The sequence below is a fragment of the Chrysemys picta genome, chromosome 20 (genome assembly GCF_011386835.1).
Source record: "Chrysemys picta bellii isolate R12L10 chromosome 20, ASM1138683v2, whole genome shotgun sequence".
Classification (NCBI taxonomy): domain Eukaryota; kingdom Metazoa; phylum Chordata; order Testudines; family Emydidae; genus Chrysemys; species Chrysemys picta.
Window position 1 is genome coordinate 2,696,501 of NC_088810.1, and position 12,822 is coordinate 2,709,322.

General features: G+C 49.3%; 2 protein-coding genes across 4 annotated transcripts in view; both read left to right on the top strand.

Moving 5' to 3' along the window:
* The window catches only part of LOC101947108 (interferon-inducible GTPase 5-like), a 370,729-nt gene that overhangs the window by 182,232 nt on the left and 175,675 nt on the right, over nucleotides 1–12,822 (top strand). The window lies entirely within an intron of this gene.
* Nucleotides 1–12,822, top strand: part of LOC101947742 (interferon-gamma-inducible GTPase 10-like) — a 54,017-nt gene that overhangs the window by 10,862 nt on the left and 30,333 nt on the right. The window contains exon 3 of one of the 2 annotated variants that reach the window (XM_065573949.1): nucleotides 5,130–9,390. The exons of the other annotated variant lie outside the window; for it this stretch is intronic. Within the exon in view, the coding sequence (XP_065430021.1) occupies nucleotides 5,130–6,369 (1,240 nt within the window). The 3' untranslated portion in view covers nucleotides 6,370–9,390. Of the gene's footprint in view, nucleotides 1–5,129; nucleotides 9,391–12,822 lie in introns of those variants that run through there. 2 annotated transcript variants of the gene reach the window in all.

Below are 12,822 nucleotides of genomic sequence, written 5' to 3' on the forward strand. Positions count from 1 at the left end.
AGAGAGAGAGAGAAGGGCTTGGCTTGGCTTGGCTGCAGCAAGCTAGAGACAGGGTACCTGAATGGAGCAGGGCTGGGGACAGGCTGGGGAGCTCCAGCCTGGATAGCCCCAGGCTGCGGTCTGGTAATAGGCCAAGGGGTACTGGGGGTTGCAGAGGGTAGCCCAGGGCTAGGGCAAGGCAGCAGGTCCAAACCCAACCTTGCCTATGATGAGTTGCCTGTGATGAGTGGCCTATACTGCAGTCTGCCCCAGGGAGCGGGGGCTAGTTGGTGACTGGCAGTGGCCTTATTCTGAGGTGAGGTAGGGATAGTGGGTGGGGGTTCCCTGGGGAGGGGAGACCCTAGTACTGAGGGGTGTACTGCCAGGGGGCAGCACCCCAGATAAAAGGGAACCGGGGTCCAGGAGGGACACAGGGGCCAGAGGACAGGTGGATCACCGGCCTGCAGGGGGTGCTCCAGGACGCTGGAAGAGCTAATTCCCTGATGTGACCAGCAGGAGGTGCCGCGGTGGTGAGTCTGCTCCTCTACACAGGTGCAGACCTCTTTGGAAATCTATTGTCAGTACTGTATCTATAGTTGAATTCTGTTCAGTAAGTTTTCAGTCTAAGTTTTTCATGGACCCCTTAGACATAGTCTGCAGACCCACAGGGGTCCACAGGTTGAGAACCACTACTGGATAAGGTCCCTCCCCGGTTTTATCCAGTTTATCCTATTTTTCTTCTAGGACTGTGGTAGCAGATCTGCTCTCCTCTTTTCAAAGATTCCCTATATGAACTTACATTATCAAGGCTTTTCACTTTATCAGATGCTAGCCCCAAATTTTCTATGGCAAAGGTGTGAGCTTTTTTCCCCTCTTGGATTGTAGGGTTTCTACATGGTTCAAATGCTTCAAAGCCCTTTGTCCCTCTTCAGGAGCTCCGCTCAAGAGATTTGCTGGGGTCTTTAGCTTATTCCCAAATATGAGGCGTGCTGGGGATGGTCCAGCTGCAAGTAGAAATTGATGAAGTCTGATATTTACTTTGATGTAATCTTGTTTACTTACAGTGAATGTACAAAGTCCTGCTTCTGAGAACCCAGAGGGAACCCAAACCAAATTTCTATCTTACAGCCCCAAGCTTCTTTTCAGCCAGCACCCTTGGATGCTCTTTCAGGGTTAGTCCTATGCCTCTGCAAGAGAGTCTTAACCTTGCCTTGCAGGTAACCCTCAGTGGACTTCAGCTCCCAAACTCCCCAGAGGCGTCTCTTTGCAATGTCCAGAAATGTCTACAGAAATTGCCAAGAGACAGAACACACCACAGTCTGCTAGCGCAGCTGAGGATACACGTTTCCCTTTAGCACCCAACACTTGAGATGATTTATTGTACAACTGAGAATAAGCTGATTAATAAAGAATGTGAATGTAAACGCTATTAAGCAAGAGTAATAGGAACAGAATATAGTTACAACTCAAACAAAAACAACCCCGACAGATTCTCCCTTTTCTTGTCTCTGGTCGTTGACGTATGCCTGGTTCCACTCATGATCCAAACCAGAGACCACCATGGGGCACCCTTGACAGAGACATATTCCCTGTGGTACCATGTGTCAGTCCTTCAAACTCCTCCTGGGCTTTGCTTTGGAGCAGCAGGCCAAGGAAATCCGGCTTGGCAGCCTCACCCCAGCCATTTACTTTGGCAGCTCACACAGACAGTCTGATTCAGCCGGCCCAGCCCTGGCCATCCCCAGTATGAGCTCCGGGCATGAAGCCAGGCGGCCACATCTCTCCACCTGCACCACCCTATTTCTGCTCTCAGAGCTCAGGGGAACACTTTGATTGTCAGGATTGGTCATTTACGCCCACCAAGCAGCCCTCGCACCTGTGGTACCTGCCCCTTGCCAGCCAAATCTGCCAGCCGGCATCCCACCGTGGACACCAGTGTAATTACAGTGGTTGCCCAAGTACATCAAACCCCTACGGCGCCTGTCATGTGCCAGGTTACCACAACTTGGACACAAGCACTGTAGGTGTTTTGCAGCTAGGCCTTGTCGATGCGAGTCCTGGTGGGTCCCAGTAACCACTCAGAAGCATGGCTGAGGGAAATGTTTTTACTAGGGCTGACCAGAAAGGCTGTAGAGACCCTAGGTACAGATGGGGAAACAGTTACAGTGCAGAGTGAGATGTAGTGATTGCAGGCCGGTTCCTGTCTGGATCACTGGGGCAGTCCTGCTGACAGCCAGGGCTCTTCAGGCGCAGAGCCTGGGGTGCCCTCACCCGTCCAGTCTCTAGTCCAGCAAACAGGAGCTTACGGGTTTCCAGGCCAGGCTCAGTTAGTGTCTCTCTGCCCAGCTGCTGCTGCTCGCACTCAGACCAGCCCACAGCTCCTGGGGCTTCTCTTCTCTGCTGCCCTGTGGCTCCCACTGCCCAGCCAGTCCCTGGGTCAGAACCTTTCCCCTTCCTGGCCCGAGGAAGGTGAAGTGCAGTGGGGAGGAGGCTGATGGGGTGTGCAGTCCCTGCTTTGCAGATCCAGTAAAGAGCTCAACTGAACGGGAGGAAGGAGAGGAGTGAGGCCATAGGTGCCAACTCCATCGGTGCTCTGGGGCTCAAGCACCCACAGAAAAAAACACCAGCCACAGCTGTTAGGTGGGGCTGCCGATGAGCTATTCAGTGGCTGGGGGAGGCACTTGGAGGAGGGTGGTTGATTCAGGGGAGGGGAACGGAGTTGGGATGGGATGGGGCCTCAGGGGAAGGAACAGAGGGAAGCAGGGACTTGGGGTGGAGTGGGGGTGGAGCACGCCCAGGGGAAAATCAAAGTCAGTGCCCATGAGTGAGGGCAAAGGTTTCCTCCATGGTATTCTCCTAACCCACAGACTAAAGGAAATTAACAGTTAAGTGACTTGAAATTAGGGTGACCAGACAGCAAGTGTGAAAAATCGGGATGGGGTGGGGGGCAATAGATGCCTATGTAAGAAAAAGCCCCAAATATCAGGACTGTCCCTATAAAATCGGGACATCTGGTCACCCTATTTGACATCACACGGTCAGATCCAATTCAGTTACTTGGAGGAAGGGTTTCGTTACAACTGCATGCAGATGTGGTTGCCCTCCAGCACAGCACCCCCTAGTGGCACATGTACACTGAAATGAAGCTTTCTCCTTTGAGCATTCTAAAAAGTTTATTTAAACTTGTGGCGGGGTGATGACTCACCGGTGCGGCGCCTCCGGATGGTTGTCCTGGAAATTAACCCTTCCAGCCGGGAGCGCCCTATGCAGGCCTGTGTCTCACCCACCGCTGGCCCCCATGTCCCTCCCGGACCCCGGTGCCCCTCTACATCAGGGTTCTGTCCCAGCAGTAACCCATAATCTGGGTCTCCCCACCCAGGGGAATCCCCAACCCTCTACTCCCACCTTGCCTCAGTGGCTACTGCCAGTCGTCATCTAGCCCCCACTCACTGGGGCAGACTCAAGTCTGTAAACCCCTCATCATCAGCAAGGGGGTTAGGACCGGCTGCCTCTGCCTATCTCTGGGCTGCCCCTCTGCAGCCCCAGTTCCCTTTTTGGCCTTTTAGCAAGGCCTCAGCCTGGGGTTTTGCTAGGCTGGAGCTCCCCAGCTCCCTCTGCCCTTCCCCAGCACTGCTCCACCTCAGGTACCCTTCTCAGCTCCTAGGCAGTCCGGTCCTTCTCTCTCAGAAGCTAGAGAGAGTCTCCTTTAGCTTCTGGCCCACAGCCCTCTTATAAGAGCCAACTGGGCCCTGATTAAACTGGCCACAGCTGTGGTCAGCTACCCAGTTAGCTTCCCCCAGCTGTTCTTAATCCCTTTCCCTGCTGCAACCCTCGCCAGGGCTGCTTTTAACCCCTTTTATGCAGGAGTGGGGCAGCCGCCCCTCTAGAAAACTCTAGATTAATTTATTTACTCATTGCAAGTTGTAACCAATATCTCCTTTCTTGCCAGCCCTGTGACTCTGTTACATGGAAATAAGGACATCTCTTTTTGCTGGGTCTCTCTCACTTAATCAGTTCCTTGCTACTGTAGGGGTCTCGGGCACTGGTCACCTCGGTGCCTCCTGTTCCCTTCCTGTGGTATAATTTGGTCTCCTGAGGGTGGTAATGCTTTGGTCTCATTTTGGTTGTTGGATTTAGTGTGCGGGTGCTGAGAGCTGTTAATGGCCTGGACATACATTGGGTCAGACTAGGTGATATGGTGCATCTCTTCTGGCCTTAAACACTATGGCTACATCTACACTACGGGGGGGGGGGGGGGGTCGATTTAAGATACGCAAATTCAGCTACGCGAATAGCGTAGCTGAATTCGACGTATCGCAGCCGACTTACCCCGTTGTGAGGACGGCGGCAAAATCGACCTCTGCGGCTTCCAGTCGACGGCGCTTACTCCCACCTCCGCTGGTGGAGTAAGAGCGTCGATTCAGGGATAAATCGATCCCCAAGAGGTCGATTTCTACCCGCCGATTCAGGCGGGTAGTGTAGACCCAGCCTATGTCTCAATGGAAAATCATGGAAGACAGGAGGGATTGCAGAGGATTAGAAATGGGCAAATATAATGCCAATTTATAAAAAGGGAAATAAGGACAACCCGGGGAATTACAGACCAGTCAGTTTAACTTCAGTACCTGGAAGGATAATGTAGCAAATAATCAAGCAGTCAATTTGCAGACATCTGAAAATAACGAGATAATAATTCAGTCAGCAAAAACAAATTGTATCAAACCAAGCTAATAGCTGTCTTTGACATGGTAACAGTTTTCAAGTACATAAAAGGTTATTACAAGGCAGAGAGAGGTAAATTGTTCTTGAAGCAATGGGCTTAAATTGCAGCAAGGGAGGTCTAGGTTGGACATTAGGGAAAAGTTCCTAACTGTCAGGGTGGTTAATCACTGGAATAAATTGCCTAGGGAGGTGGTGGAATCTCCATCATTGGGGATTTTTAAGAGCAGGTTGGACAAACACCTGTCAGGGATGGTCTAGATAATACTTAGTCCTGCCTTGAGTGCAGGGGACTGGACTAGATGACCTCTTGTGGTCCCTTCCAGTTGTGTGATTCTATGACTCTAACTCTACTGACCGTGATTTAGTAAATAGCCCGAGGGGGGGGAGAACCCCCTAACCCTCACTGGAATTTATGTTTCTTTTCCCAGGATGATGGATGATTCAAAAACTCACTGGGCAGATTTGATTTCAAAATGGGGCAGGAAACTGCCCGGTCTGTCTGAGGAGGAAATTAAAGAATTCCAGACCGCTGCCAAAGCTGGAAACCTCTCCAAAGCCATTTCTGTGGTAAAGAAGTCTGATGAGTTGCTGAGAAATACCAAACTCAACATCGCCATCACGGGGAACTCGGGCTCTGGGAAGTCGTCTTTCATCAATGCCATAAGGAGCTTGAATGATGATGACAGAGGAGCAGCTGAGACTTGGGTGAAAGAAACAACAGACAAGCCAACTGCTTATTCCCATCTCATGCACCCAAATGTCACTATGTGGGACCTTCCTGGGATCGGAACAATGAAGTGTCCAGCAGAAAAATACATAAAAGATATGAAATTTGATCGTTATGATTTCTTCATCATCATCTCATCTGAGCGCTTCACAGAGGCTGATGCCAAACTTGCCAAAGAAATCAAGAGGATGGGGAAGAAGTTTTACTTTGTCCGCAGCAAGGTAGATGTGGACTTGGATAATGAACAAAGAAAAAGAAATTTCAATGAGGAGAAAACTCTACACATAATCAGAAGTGACTGCATGAAGCAGCTGAAAGAAGCAGGCATCGTCTTCCCACAGGTTTTCCTGCTGTCGAGATGGCACTTTGACAAGTACGATTCTCCCCAACTGCAGGAGACTTTGGCGAATGAAATTGACACTCACAGGAGACACGTTCTCATCTGTGCCCTGCCCAGTACGTCTGAAAAAATCTTGAAAAAGAAACAGAAGGCCCTGCAGAAACAGATCTGGAAACAAGCCCTGAAGTCATGCGCTGTCGCTGCTGTTCCTTTCCCATTTCTCTCGGTTAAGTGCGATGTCGACATCTTGGTGGAGAACATGAGGGAGTATTGCCAGTGCTTTGGCCTGGATGATGATTCCCTCAAATCACTTGCTAGTCAGGTTGGGAAGTCTGTTGATGAGCTGAAGTCTGTGATAAAGTGCCCTCTGGTCAAAGATATAACAAGAGATGAGGCTTTGAAGCGGCTCAGAGAGGCTACAGGGGAAGGTATGATGACCGCTAAATATTTTATCAGTGTGGTACCACTGATTGGTTCTGGGATAGCGGCAAAGAGATCGTACAGTGTCACCTATGAAATGCTACATAGGTTTGTGGATGAAGTTGCAGAAGATGCTCAACGAGTCCTGAAAAAGGCTTTGGAGGGAGCAGAGAATAACTAATAACAGTGTCGCAAGGCAGAGCTTCTCCCCAGCTTCCCGGGATAAACTGCCACAGCCACGGTCTCGTTTCTTCAATTTTATAGTCCCAAACTTAAACAAAAACCATTCTCAGCTCACCCCTGCATTGCAGACTTTCATGGCTTCCCCTTCCAGGGGTCTCGGGCAGTCCTGCTGCTCCTGTTTCCTGCCGCTTCCTGCCTCTCTCTCAGCCAGTCCCCCCTCAGCGGTTCTCTCTAGGGTCTGTCCACACTGCGCACTAAGCCTAGGCTCTGACTCACCTCCTTCCACAGCCCAATCAGCCTGACTCGGGTCAGTGAGCACTCAGGAGCGGGTCCTAGGACTCTGCTGGGGGGCGGGGGGGTCAGAGCCCGAGTCCCAATAAACTCAGGCCCAAGCCCTGTCATTCTGCAGTGTGGACACAGCTCATGCTGCAGACCCCAATCAGAAGCTCTGCGTAGTGCAGTGTGGACGTGTTAGCATCAATGGAAAAAAAACCTTTTTGTTGACGTAGGAAAGTGCTACAGCTGCAGTCCTGGAACACCCGGACGGTGGACACGGCCGACGGGTCTGTCTGCACTACGGAGACTGTATATCAGTGTAGCTACATCACCGTAGCTATGTCGGCATAGAAACGTAGATGCAGCCCAAGCCCAGGGAAAGGGTTTTTCCGTCGCTGTAGGACACCACTTCCCTGAGTGATGGTTCCTTCCGTCGCCATAGCTATGTCTACACTGGGGCTCAGTTGGCAGAGCCATGTTGATCAGAGGGGTGTTAGATCTGGGACGAGTCTGCCAGTTTCTATCTCTGGGGGCTTGGCTACACTTGCAGATGTAGAGCGCTGGGAGTTAAACCAGCCTTCGGAGACAGCAGCAGGAAAAACACTGCCGTGCGTTTACACTGTCATCTGCAAGCGCAGTGGTGTGGCCACATGAGCAGCTCTTGCAACGCCACAGAGAGCAATGCATTGTGGTAGCTATCCCAGTGTGCAAGTAGCTGCAGCGTGCTTTTCAAATGGAGGGGGGGCGGGCGTGGAGTGTGTTGTGTGTATGTGGGGGGAGAGACAATGTGTTTTGGGGGCAGAGAGTGTCAGCATGCTGTCTTGTAAGTTCAGACCCCCCCGCCGCTCTCTCTCACACACACACACACAAATGCCTGCCTCAGCACGAGCACCATTCCACGGTAATGGTTTGCTTTGTCCCAGAGCAGATAAGCATGTCGGTTGTCAGAAACAGAGCTTTTGAGTTCAAAACAAAGACCAGAGCGGCCACTTGACTTCAGGGGATTATGGGACGTTTCTGGAGGCCAATCACAGCGCAGTAATGCAACATGTTGTCCACACTGACACCCGGGCGTTTCAGCCGGGGTGCAGCAATCTTTATGCTTCTCGTGGAGGTGGATTACCAGGAGCGCTCCAGCTGCAGAGTCCAGGGGCTCTACGTGCCTTGCCAGTGTGGACACCTCAGGAGTTAGGGCGCCCAGGGCTGCTTTAATGTGTTCTAACTTGCAAGTGTAGCTAAGCCCTGGGGGCTTCTAAACCACTCCTGGGGCCAGACCTCTTGTTTGGCCACCTTCCTTGGGAGGTGGGCACTGCTGGCCACCTGCCCGAGACTCCAGAACCAGTGTTGTGATCTCCAGAGCGCCCCAAGCTGCTTGTCAGCAACCTCAGAATTACCATTTACCCAGCCTCTCCCCAGGGGTTGGCTAAAGTTTCTGTTCTCTGGCTGCGGTGCTGAAACTCAAGGCTGTTATTAACCTGTAACGAAGTTGTACCCTGAGCAGGGTTTGGAAGCATCTGGCTGCTAAACCTGTATCAGAGGCTTAAGAGTCAATGAGAATCTCACCTCTGCAATTGACAACCCTGAGCTGCGGGTTGAGCTACTGCTGATGCGTTTAATCCCTGATTTGCTTGATTGATGCTGAGTTTAGATTTGCCTGGGAACCACCGACCCCGCTCAGACTGAGCTGAGGTGCTGGGTTTGTAATCACAGGGTGTTTCGGGCTCTCATGAGAATTACTTTGTGTGATGCTACGTATCAACCTGTCGCTGTGTACAGGGAGACTTTGGCAAACCAGTAAAGTGCCTAAAACCACTATGGCTTATTGTTAAAAGCAACCTAGTCAGCAAGCTGTAAATTGGCCATTCAGCAGTCTCAGCTTGGCCAAAGCAGGAGGGGAGGGGGTTTTGGGGTGCCACAGAAAGGGCAGCTGGACCCCGCATCCTTCCTGATAAGAATTGTGTTGAAGTTGCTGATACCTGCATTTTAAAAGAGCAGGAATGTCTATTGGGGTCTCAGGGCTGCAGGCTCTGGAAAGACCCACACCTGGTTAATCAATAATCAGAAGGAACCTCTTGCTTGAAACTGCTTACTTAACAAGGTTTCTTTAAGGGACATGTCATTCTATTACTAATGTATAAATAAGGGGACTCCTTTGGGGGACTCTTCAGGACTGGTCTCTCCCTCTGGATGCATCTTGTGTTCCCCACCAGCAGACAGGCTGCCACTGTGCCACTCGAGAGCCACTCTCAGCTTCGGTAATTATCGAGGGTTGGGGGTGTTTTACTAACCTGTTGCGGACGTGTGTAAGTGCTTGAGACTAGTAAAGTTTAGCTGTAAGTGAAAGCACTCTTGTGTTGTCCAGTTTGTGCCAGCCATCTATCGGTTTGATGGCCATGTCTCCCCTGATTTATTTCCTGACTCCTCCTTGCACAGAGTAAAGTTACCAAGAGCTGTGGGTTGAAAGAACCCCGGGTAACAGCTGTTGATTTACTCAATGTTCACTACTTGGTAACCAATGTGGATTCAATCTCACCGCTCCATGTACTCATTGCTTGTGATCTGATCATCATTCCAAACCTTGGAGAAGTGCGTTTATCCTTCAATAAACTGCTGTAGAATTTAATCTGACACTTTGTGCATCTGAGCTTTATTGCTTTTAGGAAAACAGGGATTAAGGGGCATAAACTGGATCCGTGCTTGGACTCCAGCCCGGCAGGTTGGATATTTGGACTGGATATTTATATCTCGGGAAGGGGGTCGGATGATTGGTTGGATTTCATGAACAGCCAGAGTTGTCATAATGAATCATAATGAAAAATGTTGGTGGGAACACTAAACTTCCAGCTTCAGGGCTTAAGCCCATCTCTAACTAGAGACCAAGGCAAGGATGGGTTGAGGGGGACAGGTTGTCCCACATCTGCTACTGTGGGGTTCTTCCCTTCCTCTGGATCATCTGGTCCTGACCATGGTCAGAGACAGGACACTACTCAATGGACCTTGGGTCTGATCCAATCTGGCAATTTCTACATTCAGTGATGAATTTGGATATCCCTATATTTTATTCATTTATTTGATTCAAAGTGACACAAGAAGCCCCCTCTCCCTGCCTCGGAGCTACCAAATGAAACACAATGCAAATATAAATGCAACAGCATTACCAGCTCTCATGTGTACATCACATGTCTCACAATAGCTGGTGGTTTCCTTAAAGTCCCAGCTCCAGGAGTCAGGTGATGATGTGAGAATCTCAGCTTTAATTTTTTTCCAAAGTTAATATGAAGACAAGCTGGAAAACATGATCCCTAATGGCTAAGGCTCCCCCCGCCCCCAATTTTCTCTCTTCCTCTTCCATGTGTGCCCACTTGCCCTGGAGGAACCCTTCTAGGAGAGAGAAGGGAGTTCAGTCTTTACGGCCTAGTCCGGCCTTGCGCCTCTGTTGATCACACTCCCCTCCTGGAGCTGGGGATAGAACCCAGGAGTCCTGACTCCCAGCCCCTGCCCCACTCTAGCCATGGAGACCAGGCCCAGGAGGACTCTAACCACTGAGAGACCCCCACCTAGCAGCACGGCGACCACAGAGACCCTGCCACAGAAGGACTGTAACCATGGAGACACCCACCATCATCACCACAGCAGGACATTTGCACAGCACCCCCAGCTGTCCAAGCCTGCAGCCTTTCCACGCACAGGCTGCAAACACAGGCAGCTCCCTGAGCCCCCCACTGCCTTCCCAGCGCCGATCCCACCCTCACTGGGTGCTTCCTGGTGCCGATCCCACCCTCACTGGGTGCTTCCTCCCGGCCACAAAACCCAGGATCGGTCATTAGGCGTCTGGCCCAGCTGCTCACACGATTCCTATAGCGCTGGAAATGACTGTACATCAGACGGCTGAGTGAATGACTAGAGACCGGTCTATTTCTATAGTAAGACAAGGTTTATGTATCCCTAAAACTAAGGAGACATGATTCATAGTTACATCAAAGTGCTCGATTCTGTTTAGTGGTAGCTGGTAAACATGTCAAATAATTAAAACAAAAAATGAAGGGCAATGAACTAATGAACACAAACAGTGTGTGTGTGTTTTCAAGTACATTCTAATTTAACTATCACTAGTAATCGGTAAATTCAAAAGTCAGAGCTGTACTTATGAAGCCCCCGCCCCCTCCCAAATTCAGAAGTCAAACCCCACCTATGCCCAGGAGCAGTGTGTGCTGATGTGTTACGTGGGCACTGGGCAGGACCGGCGGTCTGGAGGAAGTTTAGATCCTAAGCTTTGTCCCTGAAAGTGCACCAAATAAAATAATCAGATCCTCATATTCATCACTGGAACGTAGGGATTGCCAGACGGGGTCAGAGCCGAGGTCCGTCTACGTCTGTATCCTGTCTCTGACAGTGGTCAGCACCGGCGATCCAGAGAAAGGTGCAGCAGCAGTTGTGGGAGAACTTCCCACCTCCCACCATATTAGATCTCATTCCCCCTCTCTCATTAAGATCAGTTTAAGTCCTGACCTGTTTCCCAACTGCTGTTTGGGCAGGGCTGTGTTTGGAACATGTGTTAACAGCACCATCCAGAGGAATTTTACACCTTTGCATGCAATGTTGCCACCCACATTTTACCAGGATAATAATGACTAGCAGGTTATGAGTTCTTAAATGATACCTCACAATTCTCGCTTTAATCAAAGATCATTACAGCAGTGCACACAAGGTACATTCTGTCCCAGCATCCCAGGATCGCATTAGCTCTGTTGGCCACAGCGTCGCATTGGGACCTCGTGTTCAACTGATTATCCACCATGACCTGCAAATCTTTGTTCCTATCTGCACACATTGACATTGAGCCATATTGAAACACATGTTGTCTGCTTGTGCCCAGCTTGTCATGTGATCCAGATCGCTCTGTGTCAGTGATAAAGTGAGAAAGGCCAAAAGCCATGTAGAGTTGGACCTTGCAAAGGGAATTAAAACCAATAGTAAACGGTTCTATAGCCATATAAATAAGAAGAAAACAAAGAAAGAAGAAGTGGGATCACTAAACCCTGAGGATGGAGTGGAGGTTAAGGATAATCTAGGCATGGCCCAATATCTAAACAAATAATTTGCCTCAGTCTTTAATGAGTCTAATGAGGAGCTTAGGGATAATGGTAGGATGACAAATGGGAATGAGCAACAGAGGGTCCTGTGGCACCTTTGAGACTAACAGAAGTACAGGGAGCATAAGCTTTCGTGGGTAAGAACCTCACTTCTTCAGATGCAAGTGGGAATGAGGATATGGAGGTAGATATTACCACATCTAAGGTAGAAGCCAAACTTGAACAGTTTAATAGGACTAAATCAGGGGGCCCAGATAATCTTCATCCAAGAATATTAAAGGAACTGGAACATAAAATTGCAAAGCCATTAGCAAGAATTTTTAATGAATCTCAGGGGTTGTACCATATGACTGGAAAATTGCTAACATAGTTCCTATTTTTAAGAAAGGGGAAAAAAGGTGATCCGGGTAACTACAGGCCTGTTAGTTTGACATCGGTAGTATGCAAGATCTTGGAAAAAAATTTGAAGGAGAAAGTAGTTAAGGACATTGAGGTCAATGGTAATTGGGACAAAATACAACCTGGTTTTACAAAAGGTAGATTGTACCAAACTAACCTGATCTCCTTCTTTGAGAAGGTAACAGATTTTTTAGACAAAGGAAACACAGTGGATCTAATTTCCCTGGATTTCAGTAAGGCATTTGATACGGTTCCACATGGGGAATTATTAGTTAAATTGGAAAAGATTGGGATGAATATGAAAATTGAAAGGTGGATAAGGAACTGGTTAAAGGGGAGACTACAACGGGTCATACTGAACGGTGAACTGTCAGGCTGGAGGGAGGTTACTAGTGGAGTTCCTCAGGGATCGGTTTTGGGACCAATCTTATTTAATCTCTTTATTACTGACCTTGTCACAAAAAGTGGGAGTGTGCTAATAAAGTTTGCGGATGACACGAAGATGGGAGGTATTGCCAATACTGAGAAGGACCGGGATATCATACAGGAAGATCTGGATGACCTTGTAAACTGGAGTAATAGTAATAGGATGAAATGTAATAGTGAAAAGTCCAAGGTCATGCATTTAGAGATTAATAACAAGAATTTTGGTTATAAATTCGGGACGCATCAGTTGGAAGTAA